General features: G+C 49.0%; 2 protein-coding genes across 8 annotated transcripts; both read left to right on the top strand.

Annotated features, from left to right (window-relative positions):
- Positions 1-375: 375 nt before the first annotated feature.
- On the top strand, positions 376-3,443 carry rsph14 (radial spoke head 14 homolog). The gene is made up of 6 exons (XM_076025603.1): positions 376-547; positions 951-1,170; positions 1,342-1,444; positions 1,807-2,154; positions 2,245-2,381; positions 2,896-3,443. Exons 1-6 carry the CDS (start codon positions 533-535, stop codon positions 3,168-3,170), a joined length of 1,098 nt encoding a protein of 365 aa, XP_075881718.1. The 5' UTR covers positions 376-532; the 3' UTR covers positions 3,171-3,443.
- Positions 3,444-4,667: 1,224 nt separating this feature from the next.
- On the top strand, positions 4,668-21,422 carry LOC142887753 (dematin-like). 7 transcript variants are annotated; one of them, XR_012926588.1, is made up of 17 exons: positions 4,668-4,790; positions 12,308-12,353; positions 13,364-13,428; positions 13,532-13,729; positions 14,275-14,309; positions 14,790-14,873; positions 15,029-15,157; positions 16,142-16,186; positions 16,501-16,666; positions 16,895-16,939; positions 17,057-17,209; positions 17,856-17,977; positions 18,105-18,210; positions 18,535-18,593; positions 18,687-18,729; positions 18,832-19,031; positions 19,487-21,422. XR_012926588.1 is itself a non-coding variant. In XM_076025604.1 (17 exons), exons 3-17 carry the CDS (start codon positions 14,298-14,300, stop codon positions 19,598-19,600), a joined length of 1,224 nt encoding a protein of 407 aa, XP_075881719.1. In that variant the 5' UTR covers positions 12,302-12,353; positions 13,364-13,729; positions 14,275-14,297; the 3' UTR covers positions 19,601-21,422. The 7 variants fall into 7 exon arrangements, 1 of the variants encoding a protein (XP_075881719.1); XR_012926589.1 differs by having other exon boundaries at positions 4,675-4,790; positions 12,305-12,353; XM_076025604.1 differs by lacking the exon at positions 4,668-4,790 and adding an exon at positions 19,314-19,394 and having other exon boundaries at positions 12,302-12,353; positions 13,364-13,729; positions 18,832-18,839; positions 18,975-19,031.
- Positions 21,423-21,559: the final 137 nt, after the last annotated feature.

Genomic DNA, 21,559 nt, shown 5'->3' with positions numbered 1-21,559 from the left:
GTAAACAAAAAGCGTCTCAACCGTTAGGCGCAAAACCTGAAGTGTCCACTGGGTGTCAGTATAAGGAGCAAAAGACTGAAAAGTTTTGTTTTCACGCTAAAGTCAACGAGTCTTTTCAAACGTGCTCAAATTGTCTGTGATTCCCTCGTGGTGAACCGCCAAGCGAAATGTCCGGTCTATCTGTGTGTTACTGACTGACCCGGAAGTGGTGTCACAGCAACGGTTACTAGGCAACGACGTAACCAAAAACTTCTGAACACCTTTGAGAACCTTCAATACTTGGCAGTTTTTGCTGCGGTGAGTGTGCTCTTCTTCATATTGGCTGCACAACAGCAACGGCAATGAAACGCACCCTGTCCTAGTAGACCTGAAGGACCACGGGTTGCTTTTGTCTAATTTTCGGTTTTCATTCTGAGATTAAAGTTCACAAGTGTCGGAAAGTTCGGTGGAGCCAATTTGAGGATTCGGTTCGATCTGCAGCAGGTGGAGACGCGTTCGGACCCATAGCGATCAAAGAAGACGTTCTGTTCTCATGGGAGAGCGAAAGGTGAGCGAGTCACGTGTTGCTCACTTTTATTCACATTTACTTGTGGGTGTAGACGGTCTTTCGTTCTTGGTATGTTACTGCGGTAATGAGAACATTGTAATTTTAACTCAAATGGCCACGTCGCGAATGATTTTATATCATTTTACAAAATATTTCCTTTAAACGTGTCTTATTTACGTATTTCATTTTTTAGATTTATTTTATCTTTTCTTTTCTTTGCTGCTGATGGGCTCCCAGTACTTTCCATTCTCAGAACCATACATTTGAGAATTATTATTATTATTATTATTATTATTATTGTTATTATTATTGTTATTATTATTATTATTATTATTATTATTTGTCGTAGCAGTATTCAGTCGCTCCTCCTGTGACCCGACTGACGCTCCACCTGTTGCCGCAGGTCTCTGCGGCAGGCCTGTCCTCCGAGGCCGTGGACCGTCCAGGGACGGACGGCTGCGAGCTGGATGACAGCCGGGCTCCGGTGGCCTTCGGTCGGCGGGCGGTGCCGCAGCTCTTCGACCAGCTGAAGCAGCCAGGAGCTGCCAGGAGGCGGCGCGCTCTCACCTCCCTGTGCGACCTGCTGCACCACCAGGACCTCATCTACCAGGCCGTGACTGGAGGTGACAACACACAACTGTTCAGTAGCACTGGCAGTGCTAAAAGACCGTTTCCTATTTTGATCGAGATTATAACCTGCACAAAAGGGAAAAAAAGAAACCTGGACCTGGAGATCTATACATTTGTTTTCTAAAATATGAATGAATAGTTGGACTGTCATTCATCTTCTGCAGGTTATCTGGAGAAGATGAAGATTTTGTTTCGGGACAAAGATCCATCAGTAAGGACAAAGACCTGCGAGTTGCTGTACATTGTGACGGCCCACAGCTTCGGCAGGTAGACAGTGTGTGTGTGTGTGTGTGTGTGTGTGTGTGTGTGTGTGTGTGTGTGTGTGTGTGGGGGGGGGGGGGGGGGGGGGCAGGTCAACCGTGTATATAAGTGGAGGTAAATAGGAAAGAAGAGGGGCCAACTCAAGCCAAATCAAAAGCTGTAAATGCAGGAAGCTACTGCTGATGAAATTATTGAAATTGAAATGACATTTTTAATGCTTGAAGTTTTAATTAAATGAAAAATGTCCTGCACCTGCAAATAAATGTGTGAAAGTGCAGACCAAAGCTGAGGGTAAAGAGTGGAGTGTAACCAGGTGCATTGCATGGACAGGAAGCAGGAAGTGATGTCACTGTGTGCGTCTCCTGCAGACAGGCCCTGCTGGCCTCCGCCCTCCTCCCCCCGCTCTCCAAGCTCCTGGACGACAGCTCCATCTCCTGCCGGAGGAACGTCCACCGCGTGCTCAAACACCTCAGTCTGCTGCCAGCAGGTTCCCGCGCTCTCCTCAGCCTGGTGCCTAAACTGATGCTGAAGCTGCAGGAGGAGAAGGACGAGGAGGAGGAGGTGCAGGTGCTGCTCCTCTCCACCCTCTGCTGCTGTTCCAGACTGGACCCCGTGCCGGCTCTGGCCTGCGACGGCATCCCGCTGCTGCGCCACAAGCTGTCCCACCCCTCGCCCAGCGTCCGGCGGGAGGCGGCGGCCGCCATGATGGCGCTCAGGTGGGTGGGTCGGTCGGTTGGTCGGTTGGTCGGTTCGCCTCCTTCACCATGACATCTCAAATCTCACCGATTTGTTCTCGAACGTTGCAGCGTTTGTGAGGACGGGAAGTGGAAGGTGTGCGAGGGGGCGGTACTTCCTGTCCTGCTGAACCTGCTGCAGGACAAGGACGTGGAGGTCCAGGCCAATGCTGCAGGAGTGGTCATGTACACTGTGATCATCACCCGAGGTACAGCACCTGCACCTCCTGCACTTCAGTAAAAGTACACAAAAAATCTCTCTGGGAAAAGTAAAGATTCTTTTTTTTTCCGAATATGCAAATTTGACAAGGCTTCCTATATACTGTTAAACAATTCATTAACATTAAATGATATAGAAGGAAAATTTAAGGAAGCAAAACACAGAAAAGAAAACAAGTGAGCTTTTCGACAAGGAGTGAAAGAAGAAGAAGAAAGAAGCAGCGCTTGTCAGCTCGCACCCCTTTCTCCAAATATAAACGAGGATGTATATGTATATATATATGTATATATATGTATATATATGTGTGTGTATATATATATATATGTGTATATATATATATATATACATATATATACATATATACAGTATATACCTACATTCACATACCCTCATACACCTATATAAACATGTACAAGACCGTTTACCTACTTATTCATATAACATCTACCTGAGAAATCGACATATCTAAAGGAAGTCTAACCCTTCCCACCTCGGCCGTGCAGGGAAGCAGCTGTGCCTGGAGCTGGGCTTCATCCCCGTCCTACTGCAGCTGCTGGTGAGGAAGAGCGAGGAGGAGGAGGAGCGACGGCGCAGGAGGAAGGCCCTCACCCTCTACACGCTCCGAGCCCTGACCAGCCTGGGCGAGGCGCCGCTGGGCCGCCACGTCCTGCTTTACCAGCTCGCCCTGATGAGGGAGCGCAGCGGCGAGCAGGAGGACGACCAGGACGTCCGGCAGGCGGCTCAGACCGCCATCAGGGTCATCACCAGGGTGCCGTGAGGCGGCGGGACGCCACTCTGTGGCAGTGGAAATAGCTTCAATCATGAGTTTCAAAGCATTGGCAGAAGAGACTGTTTCCCAAACAGGGAGCGCCATCTGTGGGTGGAGCGCCATCTGTGGGTGGAGCGCCGTGAAACGTGACAAACCGATGCCGAGGACGATGCAAAGCAACCAAAAGCTGTGAAAATAACAAGAACATGAACTGAGCATTTAGCAGAATCCTCATAGTCGTCGTAATGAGCCTCGATTAAAGGACAGGTTATTAAACCACAGCTGTTTTAAAATATTGTTTATTGTATTGATTTATTCATTTTAACAACAGCTGCTTTAGTTTATATGTATATATATGTTAATTTACCTTCTCAATTAAACATCGATTTAGTCATTTTTAACTCTTACTTGCTGTTTAATAACCTTTGACTATTAATCCACCGTTAACCCATAAATAAACATTATTTGTGGACTAACGTGAACACACTTTGTTTCCGGGCAAATTTTCAAACACACTCCCCGCCCTTTCTCCTCCAGTGAGTACACAACAGCTCTGCTCATCCAACGCAATAATAATGAAGACATTTAGAGTCAAAGAAAATATAACCTAGAAACATTTTATTTGAATAAAGTGCTATTTTCTTCCCCCCCACTGCTGGCACTTTTCCTGTGACCTGCTGCTCTGAATGCAGCAGCTCTTCACCCGCATTAAGGCCACTGGAGATCAGACGGAGACACGATGACGCTCCAGTGAACCTCCTTTATCCAGTGCCGTAACATCCAGGCAGCGGCCTGAAGGTGCTGCAGGCGTCGTGACACAAAGACGAGAGACGAGCTGTGGTGTCACAGCTGGAGGCAGGAGGGAGATGATTCACTCGTCCCCTGCAAATCTTTCTTGGTGCCTTTTAACCTTTTTTTTTTTTTTTTTTTTTTTATAATTCTGTGTCATTGTCTCCCATTGTTTTTCCTCTGTTTCGTTGCCAAACAGTATTTGTGGTGTGTGAATGTCTCTGCTGTCCCTGTTTCAAACCTTCTGTGTCGACTTGTGCGCCAGCTCTTTGTGACTCCAGAGACCCAAAGAAAGAAACTCTGGAACAGAACCATAATGTCGTCTCAGACGATGCTGTTGTTGGATACAATCTGGCAACATGAGAAGGTGCTCAAGACAAACTGAGTGTATTGCAACCTTTTCCAGCCACAGCAGCTGGGAGGCTTCAGTCAGGGAAACTGACTTTCAAGACACAACACAACAGCACAGAGGAAGTGTGAAGTGCAGTCAGGTATACAAGAGTATAGGAATATAGAATTAAACACACACACACACACACACACACACACACACACACACACACACCCTATTATTACATTCTGGTGGCATACAGTACTGCACTGTCACGTCACGTCTCTCACTCCCCCTACTGGTACTAATGGACTGGTCCAGAGAGAGAGAGAGAGAGAGAGAGAGAGAGAGAGAGAGAGAGAGAGAGAGAGAGAGAGAGAGAGAAGCACGTTGCTGATATCACACACACACACCCTCACGCGCTGCTCGGCTCTATATTGGGGCAGTGCGCGCGGTGAGCAGCAGTTGGTGACGGAGCTGCTGAACGTGCGTGACCGGCCGACGGCCAGGTAAGACTCACCTGCTGCTGCTGCCGCTGCTGCCGCTGCTGCTGTTCTCATTCCTAGCGGTGTCAGCAGAATGCAGCGGGGTGATGGGAAATATTTCTGGAAGTGAGTGTTTTGGTGCTGCTGATGCTCTGCGCTCGTATGACGGAGCGGGTGCAGGTTGGCCGGATGATCAGGACGCTTCGGGGGGGGGGGGGGGGGGGGGGTTGAGAGCCTGTGCTGTCGCGTCGGCTTTGCGCGGTGAACTTTTGTGGTCGACTGTGGAGATAGTGGAGGCGGATGTGTTGGCGGTGTGTGATCTGTCCCAGCGGTTGCAGCTGCTGCCGCTGATGCCGCTGCCGCGCGCACTGTGTTCGACCTTGTCTGGCGGGGGAAGCCGAAGCTGTGGCGCGCCGGGCTGCAGTGCGCCGCAGGCGGCCAAAGCTGCTCCCGGCACTGGCTCGCTCACTCACTCACTCCATCCATTAATCCGTCCATCCATCCATCCTTCCATCCTTCTCTGGAACCCCCCCCCCCCCCCCCCAACCTCTGCGCCACAGAAGGGACCCGAGCGCTTGTCACGATGGTTTTGCAGGGATGAATCTGGTTCCGATGTGACGGTGTGAAGTTATGTAAGAGGCCGCAGGAAAGTGAGCCTGGCGCGGAGGAGAGAGGAGGGAGGGCTGGAGGATGGATTAAGAAGGGGAGGATGGTTTTATGTAACATCCCCTCCTCCTCACCCAGCATCACATCTGCCGGGCTCCTCTGAGTCTATCTATCTATCTATACTGTATCTATCTATCTATCTATCTATCTATACTGCATCTATCTATCTATCTATCTATCTATTGACTGTATTTATCTACTGTATCTGTCTGTCTGTCTGTCTGTCTGTGGTAGCAACAGCTCCCTTCATGACTTGATGGATGCTGAAACATCTGGATGACCCCTGGTGGTTGCTGTGTGTTGGCAGATGGAACCTGGGCAGAGCTAAAGTGTCATCAACACTCTTTCTCAGACTGAATGCAAAACGTGCCGCCTCAGCTGGAAGTGTGACGACTGGCTGGAGGGCTGACACCGGCTAGCACGCTAAGACAATCACAGCTAGGACTCATGCTACGTTGCTAGCCTGGTGTTCAACGCTGAGGCGTTCGTTTTTGCGACTGTGGCGAGTGTGTGAATGACACGTTGTTTTCTTCTTCTTTTTCTTTTTCTTCTTCTTCAAAGATGTTTCACAGATTGATATTCTCAAGTCGGAGCTTTTTACTGTTTTCATTTAGTTACACACGGGCTACATTGACCTGGTTTGGTGCAAAATGTTACGAGTGACTGTAGTCAAGACCGCACCAACCCAGACCAAGGCATTATCAAGACTAGAGAGCATTGAGATCCAGACCAGACCAACACATTATATATATCAAAGAACAACAACTACAAAACAGGAAAAAAAATTACCAGTATCTTTTTAAAACATCAGCATCTCTTTTCAGCAAGGTGTCTTTTAATCATTTTCTGGAACATTTTGCTGCTTTGCCAACTGGCGTGGAATTTTTTGTTTGTTATTACTGCTTTTTTTTGTTTTTTTTTCAAATGAACACGGTGATTGGATGAGATCCAATTAGAGCGTTATCAATACCTCCGTTTGGAACTTTAGTCAAAAGATTCTCGTTAGATTTTATTCATATTCAACCACAAGCATTAGCTGGGGCTCAATGTAACACAGACGTTGAGGAAAGATGCTATCCTGTGCTGGCAAGGCGACAACAGATTCCTCACAAGTGACAATGTAAATCCAATCCATATTCAATCTGAAAGTGAGGGTTAGCGAAGCCTGCATGCCCTGAATGTTTGGGGTCAAAGGTCACACAATATAAACAGGTCATCATGTCATCCTGCGGCAGGCCGACCCGCTGAGCATTCTGTCCTATTGAACCTGCTGCAGCGCCGCTGTGAATAATGACTTTACAGTCCTGTTGCAGCTAGAAAGAACCGTGTGTGTGTGTGCGTGTGTGTGGGTGTGTGTGGGTGTGTTGCTATACAATAGCAAAGCCACAGGGAACTGTACTCTTAACAGTTTTTCCTGGCTCTCAGTGGGCCTTTCGACGGTCAGCGGCCTACAGCAACAATAAATGTTGACCGATCCAACCAAAGCTGGTGTTGCTGCTGCTGCTCCGCTTCCTCACTCTGGTGGCAAAGAAAAAGTCAGAAGTGGACTTGTCGTCGTGTCCGAGCTGCGTGTTTTGGAGCCGAGTATGTTCTGACGAGATAAAGGGGTGGTGGGATTGACTTGCTGCCAATCGTGTGGTTTTAGGATTGGTTTTTTTTAATATATAAGCGACGGTTGCTGAGTAAACACCACATTCATCAGTAAAATGTATTGTTTTTCATGTTTAAATTTTCTTGAGTAAACGTTAAGAAAACACAGAGATGATGTTTGAACTGCTGGAAACAAGAGAAAACAAACGTTAGTGAAGAAAGTTTGAGTCTTTCTTTTGGTCCAGGTTCCAACTGCTAACATTGAAGGGGGAGGGGCTTATTAGTCCACTGCAGCCAGCCAGTAGGGGGCACTCCAGATATTTTCGGTCAGAAGCGACGTCGTATTGAGGTATTTAAACAACTCGTTTTTCTTTCATCACGGCCACAGTGCACCCACAACTTTGTTTCCGGATCAATTTTTCGAACTTTCTGCCTCTGTGTCCAGCTGGTCTGCAGCTTCTCTTGGCCGTTTACCCCAACAGTTGCCATCATGACTGTAATCTCAAGTGTTTAATAGTCCAGTTATCTGCAAGTACGTCATGCAACACTACTTCAAAAGTACAGAAATATCCCCTCACTTTCAAACACTGTCACAGCGGTGCTGCTGATTTCTTTTCTCCCCTTTGCTTCAGTTTGTGTTCGGTTCAAACTCCTGTTCAGTCCAGCTCGTGTTCAGCTCTGTTTGTGTTCAGTCCAGCTCGTGTTCAGTTCCCCCGGCAGCGTCCTGGTCTCGAGTGGGTCCCGAACGCCTCAGCGCTGCTGCGTGGGCGTGCTCCTCTATTCCTGGACTCGTGAGTCATCTTCGCGGCTGTTATACAATTGTACGTTTTTTCCTCCGGCACTGACAGAAGGCCTGGGGAAATTCACGCTAGTGAATTATTAGCTAAATGTGCTTGACCAAGCAGGTCTGTCTACATGTATTTTGTTTAAATGTTGCTTTACAGACTTTAGTAAAGAAAAAAACAAGCAAACAAACAAACAAAAACGCTCACACATCCACACTCCAAGCAGCACTGTGCAGCGGCACCATGGCTGCTCTGCTGCTTAGAATTTAATAAAGTACACGTCTTTAACAGTAAGTGCCGCTCATCCCCCGGTGCAGCCTGGACACCTGTGATGCATCAGTCTCACATGGGCTCTGACTGACAGCTGCCGCCTTCTGATTTCCTCTGCACTAACGTGACGCAGATGAGGGTTTAGATTCAGGAAATGGGCCAGCGGGAGAAAATACAACACGTGTTGTTCAGTCGAAGCTAAATAGGCTGCACGGCAGCACAGCTACACCGTGAGCGCACAAGACTCACAGTCGGTAGCGCACAGGTAGCCTACAATACTCTGAAAGGCCACCAGGGGAATATTCCGATGAAACTCTCAGGACTTGAAGAGCGTTGAATGAACGTGAATGAACAACACGACACGTTTACCTTTGCTTATACGTCAGCTTTGAGTCGGAGCTTTGCTTTTTTTCTTCGCAAACCCGGTCTTCCGGATCTGACGCTCCACATGGAATGTTTCACATATGGGATTTGTTATTTCCCATGTTGACACATTGAGAAGGTCCTCGAAGAAACACCTGCAAAGTGCCATCAGAACGTAGAAGCCAGTCAGGCTTCTCCTCTACCAGTGAGCCAGCTGGTAACAGCGCTAGCGTTCTGATTGGTGCACACTTGACCCGTGTCACCTTCACGATGCGACGCTCATAGGCTGAGTTTCACTGATGTGTGTCCCCGCCAGACAGAAGCCCTCAGTGTCTTCGGTTGTTGTGGAGGAGCTGAAAGAGACTGAAAAGTGCAAGAAGCTTCCAGCAGCTTCTTTTTTGTTCCACAGCTGAACCCCCACAGCAGCAGCACCACCACCAGCAGCAGCACCACCAGCAGCAGCAGCAGCACCAGGACAGGTGCACATGTGGAAACAGGAAGTTTGCCTCCAGTTAAAAAAAAAAAAAGGCGGTGTGTCCCTTTAATAGAGGGTCTGATTGGACGCAGGCTTCGACTCTTATCTCTGAGAGCAGCAGGGGGCCGTGGTGTTGATGCTGCAGGAACGAGGCCATGGGCACAGCCAGCAGCGTGTGTGTCTGTGTGTGTTTTGTGTTGTGTTGTGTTGTTCTGGCTGCAGGCACTGGGCCCTGCTGGAATGTTAAGTTGCTTTTTATTCAAGTGGAGCTTCTATCAGGACAACGCCCTCCTATGACATCACACCAGCCGCCATGTAATGAGTGGTCATGTGACCGTACAACAGCTGAGGGCATTTAATGGGAAAATAAGTTGTGACAATGTGTAACTTGACAATAGCAAGGGAAGGAAAGACGCAGGAGAGGACACAAACAAGATGAGGAAGACGACAGGCTTCAAAATAAAAGACCTCAGAGGGAGATTTAGACTCGGGAGAAACAGGCTGAGGCAGCAAGAATCAGGAGGAAGAGGAGGAGGAGGAAATACATGTATTTATAGAGGAAACTGTTGGCCATTTGTTTTGCACGGCACACAATTCAATTCAGTAACTTAAATAATTGATTTACTAGACACGGTAGAAATTGGGCTGGCTGTTGTATTTTTGTGGAATAAATTTGGGTCACGACTTCATTGTAAAGAGAGAAAAGTTCAGATCCAGTTGAGAACCACTGGACTAGAGGAACTGCAAGCAAACAAACAGAGAGACAGACAGACTGCTGCGTCACTGCTGATTCACTGCAGGTGGTGTCTTCTCAGAGCTGAGAGAAGGAAGGAAGGAAGGAAGGAAGAAAGAAAAGACAGAAGGAGAGAAGCAACGAAAGACGAGATAAAGGAAGGAAGGGAACAGGAAGTAAAAAGGAAGGACAGGAAGTCAGAAAGAGGAAGAGGAGCGAAGGAATGCAGCCAGTCAATCAAAACCTTACAAAAGCAGCCTGGGACGCTGTGATGTCATCAGCCTCGGCCAATGACAGCGGCAGAGCTGCAGCAGGGCGTGGCCGTGTCTGTGTGTGTCGAGATAAAAGCATGCCAGAACACACACACACACACACACACACAGCCCAGCGTGTCTGTTGACTTCCCGTCACGTGACCAGTCATGTGACTGCCGACCACCAGCTATCAGGCCTCAGGTGCAGGTGCTTTGGGACGGCGGCCAATCAGTGAGTCGCTGCAGTGACTCAGCACTTTTCCAGCCCCTGACCCACTTTCTCCACCTCCGCCGCCAACAGTATGTTGTTGTTGTTGTTGTTGTTGTTGTTTTTTGCACCAATCAGGACTCTCCAGACCTTCACATGCTCGGCCATGCTTGAAACAAGAGGGTCCTGTTATTGTCAGGAACAATGGAGTGAAGACTTCCTGTTTGTGAAAATACTCACAACAAACACATGGGAAGAAAAGTAGCAGCATCTTATTTAGCCCTCTGCCTAAACTGGGGCTTTGTCGGACATTCCATGTGTTTGGGAGAGGGCAGATCACTAACCTGGGAGACGTATCCTTGCCCCTTGTGAGGTCACACGGGGCTGGTTTGCAAAGTTGAAGGATGCAGATTATCGACAGGAAACCAGAATTGGGGATGTTCTGTGTGTGTGTGTGTGTGTGTGTGTGTGTGTGTGTGTGTGTGTGTGTGTGTGCAATGACCGCTACTAAGGCCCATCAATTTAACAAAAGCATCCACATTCACACCCAAACAAAGAGGGAGGAAGACGGAGTGTCAGGGGAGAGTCGGCCAGTCTGGTGGCCAGTGAGTCGGTCACATGGTACCTCGACAGCCAGTCAACAGGATCCAGGATCCATCAGCCAAAAGAGACACGTATCGTAACGACAACAAAAAAACATTCAGGAAAGAAACATTATGCTAACAAAAATAACAAAAATGTGCATGTAGTTTGCATGTAGTTTCAGCAGCCAGTTTGGTTGAACCATCTGCAGCCTTTCAGCTGGATTCATCTTTTCACATTTGCACACCATCACATCTGTTTCAGTCCGGAGTGACTCTCTCCCCTCCTCCTCTTCCTCCTCCTCCTCCTCCTACTCCTCCTCCTACACACTCTCTCACACACACACTCACACACAGGGCACCTGCTCTCCCACCTGCTGTGGAGGATCATGGGAAATACAGGCCACCACGTTGATCTGTCAGTCAGTTTCTGTGTGATGGAGGTGTTTGACTTGTACACCCAGGTGCTTCAGCCAGGCGGTGACCTGCAGTGTGTGTGTGTGTGTGTGTGTGTGTGTGTGTGTGTGTGTGTGTGTGTGTGTGTGTGTGTGTGTGATTCTGGCCTGACACTGGGATGTCTATTTTAGTTCAGCATCTCCACGCAGTTGCTGCCAGCTGATTGGCCGGCGCTGTGCAGTAACCTAGCAACCTGTGGACATCTCCCAGCATTCCTCTGGGCTGTGGGTCTGTCCCAGCAGACCCTGGACAACAACAGAACCAGCCGCCGGTGGTCCAATCAGAAGGTCAACACTGTGTGGCAGGCAGGAGGTTCTGGTTGTGATGAATCTGATGGTTCTGATTGTTCTGATCTGCTGCCACAAACTCCATCCTCTGCCTTTCCAGCAACAGCTGCAGCTTCCTGCTGAGGAGTGCGGCGGAAACTTTTGTCATGTTTCGCTGTTCTTTTTAAATAAAACTTTTGTCTTAATCCTCAGCGTGCGGCTCAAACCAGATTGTATGTTAATACAAGCAGAGACTTTATTTTCATTTCCTGCTCTGAGCTCCACACCCTTTTTCCTCGTTGCTGCAGCTGCATCAAACGGTTCAGTCGTCGGACAACACGGGGAAAGTTTCACGACGAGAAGTTTAAATTCTCAGATCTTTGTTGTTCATCCTTTATAGCAGTTTTAGCCTGATGTTTGCAGCTTCCCGCGGGAAAAAAACTAGACTTTGTTGGAGTTTTCAATGCTTGGAAGAGCTCAAAACACAGCCTATACCTGGCCAGGGATGTGGTCACTGACCTGGGAGAGGTGTCGGCGCCCTATGTGACATCACAAAGGGTTGACTTCGTGGGACGACGTCCTCTTTAACGTCCGCTGAGTGAAATTGGTGCAATTGTCTTTGGCTGAAACGCAGCGTGATTTCATCTCGGCTTCCGCCTCCTGTTGGCGCCGTCGCATAGCAACAGCATCGACTTCCTGGAAGAGTAAAAAAACATGAATCTGAAAATAGACTGAGGGGCCCGGGAGGAGGAGGAGCCTCAGGACCCTGTTTGAATACGGAGTGATTCAGCGAGAGGAGCCGCTGGTGTGAACCATGGTCTGAATCAGTTGTGTCGTCACCTGGACTCACCTGCTGCTGCATCTGACTTCCTGTTTTTTGCTTTCCTCTCAGCAGATCAGCTGACCTGAAGGACGCTAGCAGCAGAGACTACAGCCGACATGTAAGCATGGTCTTTATTCTGTCTGTTTCATTTTGTTTCTTTGGAAAATTTTTCAACAACACACAGAGAGATAGCGAGATACAGACCAATAAGACAAATACTGCAAAATCATCATTGATACAACTTGTGCTTTGGAAATATTGACTGAGGCTAGCAAGCTAAGAGCTAGCCTCGGCCTGGCCCCGCCGGTAGTACCGCAGTGTGTCTACAGAGGGCCAAACTAAGTTGCACATTGTCGCATGACAATCAAGACTTCCAGGAAACAGTGGCACTGTTTCACTGCCTGGATGGGGCAAGAAATCAGTGATTGTTTTTTTTTGGCCAAGGCGTTCAAATTAATAGGCGAGAAATAATTTCTTGGCACCATCAGGAGCATTTGCCCTCCGCCAGACACCACCTGGCGCTCCAAGGAAGGTGTGGTGACCGTCGATCGATTCGCTCATCGATCTGCTGCCACCAGACTGTCATCCATCCTCTCCAGGGACCATGGAGTGCTAGGGGGCGGGACGGTTCTCAAGACACGGGAGCGCCATGGCGCCCCGCAGCGGGGCCGCAATCTCAGAGCAGCGTCCGTCAAAGAGGGAGGAGCTACATTTGCGGAGCCAGGAAATCCTGGATTGGTCCAATTCCTACGACTTCATCATCTTTGCATAAAGCATAACGGCACATGCCGCAACTTTATTGCTTTATTTAACCTTGAAACAAACAAACAACGAAAAAAAAACCCACCAGTTTCCAGTTTGCCCAGCGTTCCCAGTCAGAGCCGTCCAGTCAGCAGACCTTTCAATTATTCAGCGATGCGAGACGCCGGCAGAGATCGATGTGGAGGATGTGGAGGGTTCGAGGGGAGGGCCGGAAACACGAGCTGGGGGGCAAAACCCGGTTAGATGGTTTTTAAACCAGGTGACACTGTGACAGTCGGCGATGGTTTCCATTCACCGTCGTCTGTTTTCCCAGCTCAGTTTTTCATTTTAGCAGCCGTGAGATTTGACCACGTCTGTGTGTTGCAGGTTCTAATCTGGGACACCACGGCAAACACACACACACACAGACATGATCCCTTATTCTCCGTGAGGTAAGACACACACACACACACACACACACACACACATACACACACACACACAAAAAGCGCTGCACTCTGGAATAATCCCTTTGTGTCCCGCCGGTCACATCAGACAATGTGCAGCTGGAAGCCTGCAGCGCAACGCCGGCGGCAGCGACCAGATTTCATCACGCACACGCACATACACACACACACACACACTAACACACACACGTGACAAACAACCAAACCATCCCAGCAGGTGGAGGAACATTCTGCTCACCGCCTTCCTCCGCTTGTTCGCACAGAGGCTTCCAGCCACGGCAGAAAGGTCCTGCCGCTCTTTACATTTTGTGTGTTTGTTTTTGCGTAGCAACATGAGAGGACACTTTGGCAATGCAGGTAAAAAAAAATAACAAACACACAATTTAAATGAAAAAAGAAAAATTTAAATCCAGGATATTTGAATATGCTTACGCTATGTGTTGAGCTGGTTGAAGAGAACAGGTAAAAACCAGCAGGTCCAGTGCGGGACATTCAAACTGCTTCATTGGTATTGAATAGAAAAACCTTTCACTTTTCAAGAAAAATAAATGATTTGCTAATCGTAAGAATTCATCAAAGCTCGACGGTACCACTTAGGAGGCGATGATTGGAACCCCAAATCACAGCTGGGAGAAAGAAAGAAAACAAGCGGCTCCGTCAGGAGGGACGTCAGGAAACAGGGACAAACGTTTGCAATGTCTTCTCCTGCCACTAAACGCTGCTCAGTCTCACACAGCGGGCCTTTAATTTCGAACTGCGTTCCTCCGCCCTCGTCGGTTCCACTGCTCTGTTTCCTCAGGATTGGTGATTTATTGTATCCTTTTCTCACAGGAACTGACCAATCAGCCGTCAGGATGATGCCAAAGGTAATCGCCACAGTCTTCCACTCACCTTAATCCTCATCTTAAATTTTGCGTAATTACTCTTGTCGTGTTTCTGCGTCGAATAAATGAGAAATATGGCAATTGATGAAATAGCAGTAGAAGAAGAAGAAGAAGAAGAAGAAGAAGAGTTCTTGCACCATCCAAAAAATTTGCCCTTTGTGATGTCACAACCAACAAACCTAGAGATATCTACGCATACGCACAATCTAGTTCCTGTGTTTCATTCAGTGAAACCTTGGCTGCATGCTAACACGCTAACACGCTAACTACCATCCTGCAACCAGTCACCGCACCGCTCAGAACAAACACCTCCATTTCAATCATGAGCCTCTTCCATGCGGCTGGGTTTATAGTTAACCCCTGATCTGTGTGTGTGTGTGTGTGTGTGTGTGTGTGTGTGTGTGTGTGTGTGTGTGTGTGTGTGTGTGTGTGTGTGTGTTTGTGTGTATTTTGCCTGAGCAGCAGCTGGCTCAGACGTCTCCAGGGAGCGTGTTGTCACTGAGGGGACCCAGCAGCGTCCCAGGATCCCCTGCTGCAGCCATCGTGGTGAGACGGACACACACACACACACACACACACACACACACACACACAAACTCTCACACACTGATCAAGTCATATTAGCCTCCAGATTAATCTTGAGGCAGTAATCTATAATCTGGAACGGCCTCCTCCCCCACTGTCCCCCCGCCTCCCGCCAGGCTCGGGTGGAGGATGGTGTGATTGGCTACAAGGACCTGGCAGCGCTGCCGCGGGACAAAGCCATCCTGGACATTGAGAGGCCGGATCTGATGATCTACCAGTCGCACTACAGCTACAGTCCACTGGAGGTGAGGCCACGGACACATCTCACCGGATGACTGGAGGGAACTCAGCGTCCTGCACTTAACGAGCAGCACGAGAACCATGTTGAGTCAATCTCCCCAAGAGAATAACTGAAGGAGTGTTTCAGTGGTCCTAGCTGAGCTAACTGGGCTAGCTGGGCTAGCTGGGTCGGATGGATGGGTAGTTTGGATGGATGGTGAGCTGAGAGACGTGTGACATCAATCTGCTGCTTCGAGAGCTGACAGCTCGTTAACACGTGTGTGTGTGTGTGTGTGTGTGTGTGTGTGTGTGTGTGAGAGAGAGAGAGAGACAATTGCCTTCTTTCAACACCAGACTACTTCACATTACAAACAGTTTGTCTCAATTTGTCTTTTGTAGCATTAGCAACGCTACTAGCATAAATATCGCAACTAGCATTAGCCAGGCCGCTAACTTCTTTCACCACCAAAAATAACCTTTTTTTTAATTTTATCTTTTTTTTTAATAAAATAGATAAATGCTGTCCTGCTTTCCTGAAGTAACAGTTCCTAAAAGCTGAAGAAAGGGGAGACAAGGCATGAGGGAGCCCCCTACTGGCCGAGCTCTGGCATCTCATTTTGCTTGACCAACGGGAGGAATTACATTTTCATGTGTTTTGCATTTGGGTGTCACGCCCTCCTGCTGCGTGTCTGACATACCGTCCAAACAAACTTTGTTTAAACCTTCATCTGCGCCGCGTTATGTCGCAGGAAATCATCCGAGCTTCACTAATGGCAGCTGCGTCAGTTCCACATCCGGGCTGTGTGGAATCTACAGAAGATGGGTTTTTTTTTGTTGTTTTTTTTCAATGCCCCCGACATCTTTCACCAATCGACAACTCGCACACTCGAGCTGTTTAATAATCCAACAAGAGTCATGATACCTTCCTGGTCTGGTTATTGAACGAGTGGCCCGGCAGTGTTGACCTTGACCTTTGACCCCACTGTTGTCTCTCTCTCTCCCCTCCACAGAGGTCCTTGTCTCCTCGCTCCATCTCCCCCGCTGCCTCCCCCGAGGTGAGACTTTTTTCCCACAGTGGCCACTCGAGGTACTGCAGCAAAAGAAATCCCATGGGTCCAAGAAGCATTTGTCTTATAGACTGCAATACAAAAACAAATGCATTTAAAACGCCTGACAGGACGACTGTGACCTGAAACGCAATTCATAGCAAATCTTTCCATTGTAGATTTTTCACTTCTGGTCTTTTATTCCAAAAATTACCATAAAAGAGTTGATTAGTTGACCGACACTCACCTCAGTATCCATCCTATAGACACTTTGATCTTGACGCCCAGCCGTACTTGACCCGCTGCTTGCACGTGTTTTGCAGCGGGAGGCCAGGGAGTGGCTGGAGAACCGGTCGGCGGGATGCTCCTCGCCCGGTTCCTCCGTCCAGACCAGTGCTCACACACCGTCGACACCCAACACACCCACCGCCGCCCACACAGCCGCCGCCGCTGCCGCCGCTGCCAGGCTGCACCACTTCCACCGGCCCGGTAGTCCTCACTTCCTGTTGTCCATTCACATCCCCATCACACACACACACACACACACACACACACACACACACACACACACACACACACACACACACACACACAAGATTATGTGACTGTTGTAGGGGTCTTTGTTTGTCGTGCGTTTTGGCTGGCACAGTTACAGTGTCTTTCCACCAGAGGGCACTGTTTTTTAATCCTCCTCTTCCGTCTCTCCACCGGCTGAAGATAACGGCAGCAACATCTACAAGAAGCCTCCGATCTACAAGCAAGGTTTGGTTGTTTGACTGCTATCTTAGCTTTTATCCCTTAACTCGCATAATCAGCCTGGCGTGTGTGTGTGTGTGTGTGTGTGTGTGTGTGTGTGTGTGTGTGTGTATGTGTGTGCAGACGGGCCGTCCTCTCAGGTGCCTCAGGGCAAACACATCGAGGACCTGATCATCGAGTCGTCCAAGTTCCCGGCCGCTCAGCCTCCGGACCCCAGCCTGCCGTCCAAGATCGAGACGGACCACTGGCCCTGCCCCCCTTCGCTGGCTGTGATTGGTGCGCGAGCCACCACACACACACACACACACACACACACACACACACACACACACTAAATTTTATGCGTGTAGGTAATCATGCATGACTCGTGTTTGCCACTAAATCCTCTAATCTCCTCCTTCCCTCCCTCCTAACTTGCGTCTCATCCTTTTCTTCTCTTATTTCGTTGTCTTTCATTTTTCTTTCTCTTCCTCAAACTATTTTCATTTTCTTCCCTCCTCCCCTGTTTTTTCTCCCACCATCTCTTCACCCTGAATCCTGTCTCCTCCCTCTGCTCCTTCTTTTTCTTCCTGCTGTCTCTGCTCCTTTCCTTTCTCTCTTTCCTCTCTCGCCCCTCCTCTCCCTCTCCTCTTTCCTCCCTCCTACCTCTTCCTTTCCTCCTCCTCTTTCTCTCCTCTTTCCTCTACCCCTCTTCCTCTCCTCCTCCTCTTCCTCTCCTCCTCCTCCTCCTCTTCCTCTCCTCTCCTCTTCCTCTCCTCTTTCCTCTCTCCTACCTCTTATTCTCTTCCTCCTCTCGCCCCTCCTCTTCCTGTCTTCCTTCTCTTCCTGTCTTCCTCCTCTCTCTCTCCTCTCTATCTCTCCTCTCCCTCTCCTATCTCTCTCCTCTCCGTCTCCTCTCTCTCTCCTCCGGCGTGCTGTGCAGAGAACGAGCTGAGGCAGAGGGGTCAGCAGGGTGGTGCTGGTGAGGAGGGTGAGGAGGAGATCGGGGAGCTGGAGGACGAGCTGTGGGGCCTCAGAGCTCTGCAGAAGCAGGAGCTCAACAAGGTGCCGACCGGCTGAGAGGCTCCTTCTTGTTTCTGTTGTTGTTGTTGTTGTTGTTGTTGTTGTTGTTGTTGTTGTTGTGGGTGGGGCCACTCAGCTGTCCTGTCCGTGCCCCTCCCCCTCCCCTCAGATCCAGTCCAACCTGGGGAAGATCATCCTGAAGGAGGAGCTGGAGAAGTCGGCGGCTCCTCTGCGCAGGAAGACTCGCTCGCTGCCGGACCGCAGCCAGCACGCCGGTACGCTCGTCACCCTCGCTCGCTGTCGCTCTCTGGTGGACATGCAGGTGTATCACCACTCGAAAAGGCTCACGAAATACCCAGCGACCACTTAGAAATGTGCAGATAATCAATGATGTCCTTCAATCAACGTCCTGTCCTGATGGAGGCGGCAACATTCCAGCAGAGCATTCTGGGATTTGTAGTATAAGCGCTAGATGTGCTCTATAAAACCTTGCAGGCCAGATTTGGCCCACGGGCCAGAGTTTGACACCTGTGCACAAGATTGCTATCACTCATCAGGCTCCTCCCACTCACCTGCCTCTCCCCTCCCCCGCCCTACAGGATCCAACGCCACCAAGCCTGCGTGTTTCCCCGCGGCCTCCAAGACTGGCCTGTCCCGGGTGAGACACGCCTCCCGCACACTCTCGTCCAATCAGAGCGCAGTCTGGCGGCCAAGTTGACTTAACGCTCGTCTGCTTCGTTGTCTTTTCCAGCTGCAGTCAGCAGAATTCAGCCCGGCCGAGAAACCAGCAGCAGGTACGACGTCGCCCCCACCAGTCTGAGCCAAGCCAGCCTCCAACTGTTTTCACACACATTAAAGGAGTTTTTCTCTTCTTCTCTCTTCTTCTCTTCTCGCAGATCTTCAGGTAGAGTCTCAAACGCTCCCTGAGTTCTGACCGCTGCTGGCCGCCTGCCGCTGACCTGGCGTGTGTGTGTGTGTGTGTGTGTGTGTGTGTGTGTGTGTGTGTGTGTGTGTGTGTGTGTGTGTGTGTGTGTGTCAGAACGGAGACTCCAGGATGGACCGGGGGAACTCACTGCCCAGCATGCTGGATCACAAAGTAAAGAACTTTTCTCCATCTCCACAGTGTCTTTTGAGTTCTTATCAGAGAGGAACTTGAGACAATTTCTTCACCTGGTGGTCATTCTTAGGCATTACATATACAACCCCCTAAATTCATTTTTACATTGGATTAGACTAGATTCTACTTTTCTGATTGCTTGATTGATTGGTTGATTGTTAGATTTTTTTGCTTGCTTGATTGCTTGATTGATTGATTGATTGATTGATTGATTGATTGGTTGATTGATTGATTGATTGATTGATTGATTGGCCCTGTTAGGTCTACCCCTACGAGATGCTGGTGGTGACCCACAGAGGGCGCAGTAAACTGCCTCCTGGTGTGGACAGAACCCAGTTGGAGGTAAAGCTGCTGCCTTCACACAGCGCAGGAAAAATCCGGGATCTCTCCACTCTGACCTCTGACCTCTCTGTCTCTCTCTCTCGCCCCGGCAGAGGCACCTCTCCCAGGCCGAGTTCCTCAGCGTGTTCGGGATGTCTGCGGAGGACTTCGGCCGCCTCTCGGTCTGGAAGAGGAACGACCTGAAGAAGAAAGTCTCGCTCTTCTGACCGAGGACTACATCTCCCACCATCCTCCGCGCTTCCTCCAACGCCACAGAGACTCTGAACACAACATCGCCGCCGCCGTCGCCGCCGCCGTGCTCCCAAGCAACCATCATTGTCGTTGCAACTGCTGGGTTTTTATTTTCTTCTTTTTTCCGTAGTGAGGCGCTCAGACTTGACGTGTTTTCTTTTTGGTTTGATTCGAGCTGCAGCCACGCAGCGTTTTTTTCACTGGGCGGAGCCTCACCGTGACCCACACGAAGCACAATGGTCACCCAGCCGGTGGCGCTGTCGCACCTGACAGGAACCAGGAAGTGCCGGCCCATCACGCACACACCTGTCAATCATCTAGTGCCCATCTTCTTCTTCTTATACTACACCTGAGCACTCGTCAGCGTTGACTCAACTACCCAAACTATATTTATTATTATTTGACCTTTTCTGTGAGTTTCTCGTTTGCCAGCCTCTCACATGCCGACGCTGAGGGCGTGGGGCTTACCAGCGGCGCTGCCCGTGTCAGTCGTGACCGGGCTGACGTCGACTGACACGCCCACCCTCGGCTTCATTTCACGTCAAACCCACTGATCCCAGTGTTAGCCAGCAAGCTAATGTTTGCTAACAGAAATTTTTTAGTTTGGAAAAAAACATTTGACAGGTAGATTGTTGAATGTCACTTGGCTGTGGGTTGTGGTGAAAACACCTCCTTCAGTTTTTGTACTGACACAGAGAGCCACTGCCCTGTTTCACACACACACACCTACAAACACACGCACACACTTAGCATTGACAAATGTTGTTTAGTGACCAAATGATGTGCAGCTAATTTTTCTAATCCAAATAAACAAGTTCCAAGTGTTTCATTCAAAAAAATCATTTCAAATAAAAATCTAAAGGGAGTTGACAGAGACAGGAGAGCGACTGAAACTGCAGAGGGAAGACGTATTTACACCACAGAAGAAGAATTGGAAGAGATTTTGTAGGATTCTGCACCGAGCGAGAACAGATGCATGATGGGAAAAATTGAGCTCTCGACGACGACATTTTTCATCTCAACGAGATCGACTCAGCACTTTGTTGATACTTCAGCACTTGGCCATAGCCAACAGCACACTTACATTACAGATATGTCACAACATTAGGACGCTTTGAAAATTACCACCAGCTGTGATTTAAAACTTGAACTTTTACCTGCGTTGTAAAAGGAGCCGTGCAGCAGAATTTATATATCAACGAGTGTTGAACAAGTGTACGGGTCCTGGGCTAGGCTAGGCTAGGCCACTGTTGTTTTTCTCCGTCGTCGTGTGACTTAAGGGGGATCATTTTGTCCCTGAGGCACCTTTAGAACTCCCTGCAGCAGCTGAAACCCGTCGGTCGGTGGTGTCGCTTCATCTCAGCTCAGCTCTGAAAAAAAAATGCCAAAATCAGCGCCCGTCACAGCCCTGCATCCAATCACACGCGCGCCACCACGTCTGCCTCGCCAACTCACCCTTCCTTGTCGCGTCGCGTCGTGTAGAGAGCCAAGTGCCGGGAGAAGATTGTGTTGTGTGAGCGAGCATCAGTCACTTTACATTGAGACGATTTTCCGTTTTTTACTTTTGCTTGGTTTTCTTGGGGTTGTTGTGGGGGGAGGGTGTGACTCTGATTGATGACGCTGGGACGATTTAAACTTTGTTCTGATTAGTTGTGTGTGGTTGGAAATAGGAAGTGGGTTGCTATGATGACACAAAGATTGTTTCACAGTGTTTTTTTTTCCTTTTTGTGTATTTTGCTCTCTCTCTTTTTTTTTTATTATTATTTTTTTTAATAAATCATGTTGCTTTAGCACACAGGTCGGCTCCGGGAAGGTGTGTCGTGGCCAACACATCTGATTTTTACCTGCTGTAGACATGTCATGATGATGATGATGATGATGATGATGATGATGACGTCATAATTTTCTTTGACCTTTGAGCAACAGATGTGTAT

This window comes from Nelusetta ayraudi, unplaced genomic scaffold (genome assembly GCF_046127955.1).
Source record: "Nelusetta ayraudi isolate G7.1 ecotype Tasmania unplaced genomic scaffold, CSIRO-AGI_Nayr_v1 ptg000018l, whole genome shotgun sequence".
Taxonomy (NCBI): domain Eukaryota; kingdom Metazoa; phylum Chordata; class Actinopteri; order Tetraodontiformes; family Monacanthidae; genus Nelusetta; species Nelusetta ayraudi.
This window is presented reverse-complemented; position numbering and strand designations above follow the sequence as displayed.

Coding starts and splice junctions, on each gene's coding strand:
- rsph14 (XM_076025603.1), top strand. Junction 1,171..1,341: donor CTACCAGGCCGTGACTGGAG/GTGACAACACAC, acceptor CATCTTCTGCAG/GTTATCTGGAGAAGATGAAG. Junction 1,445..1,806: donor ACGGCCCACAGCTTCGGCAG/GTAGACAGTGTG, acceptor CGTCTCCTGCAG/ACAGGCCCTGCTGGCCTCCG.
- LOC142887753 (XM_076025604.1), top strand. Junction 17,978..18,104: donor AGAAGCAGGAGCTCAACAAG/GTGCCGACCGGC, acceptor CCCTCCCCTCAG/ATCCAGTCCAACCTGGGGAA. Junction 18,594..18,686: donor CCAAGACTGGCCTGTCCCGG/GTGAGACACGCC, acceptor TGTCTTTTCCAG/CTGCAGTCAGCAGAATTCAG.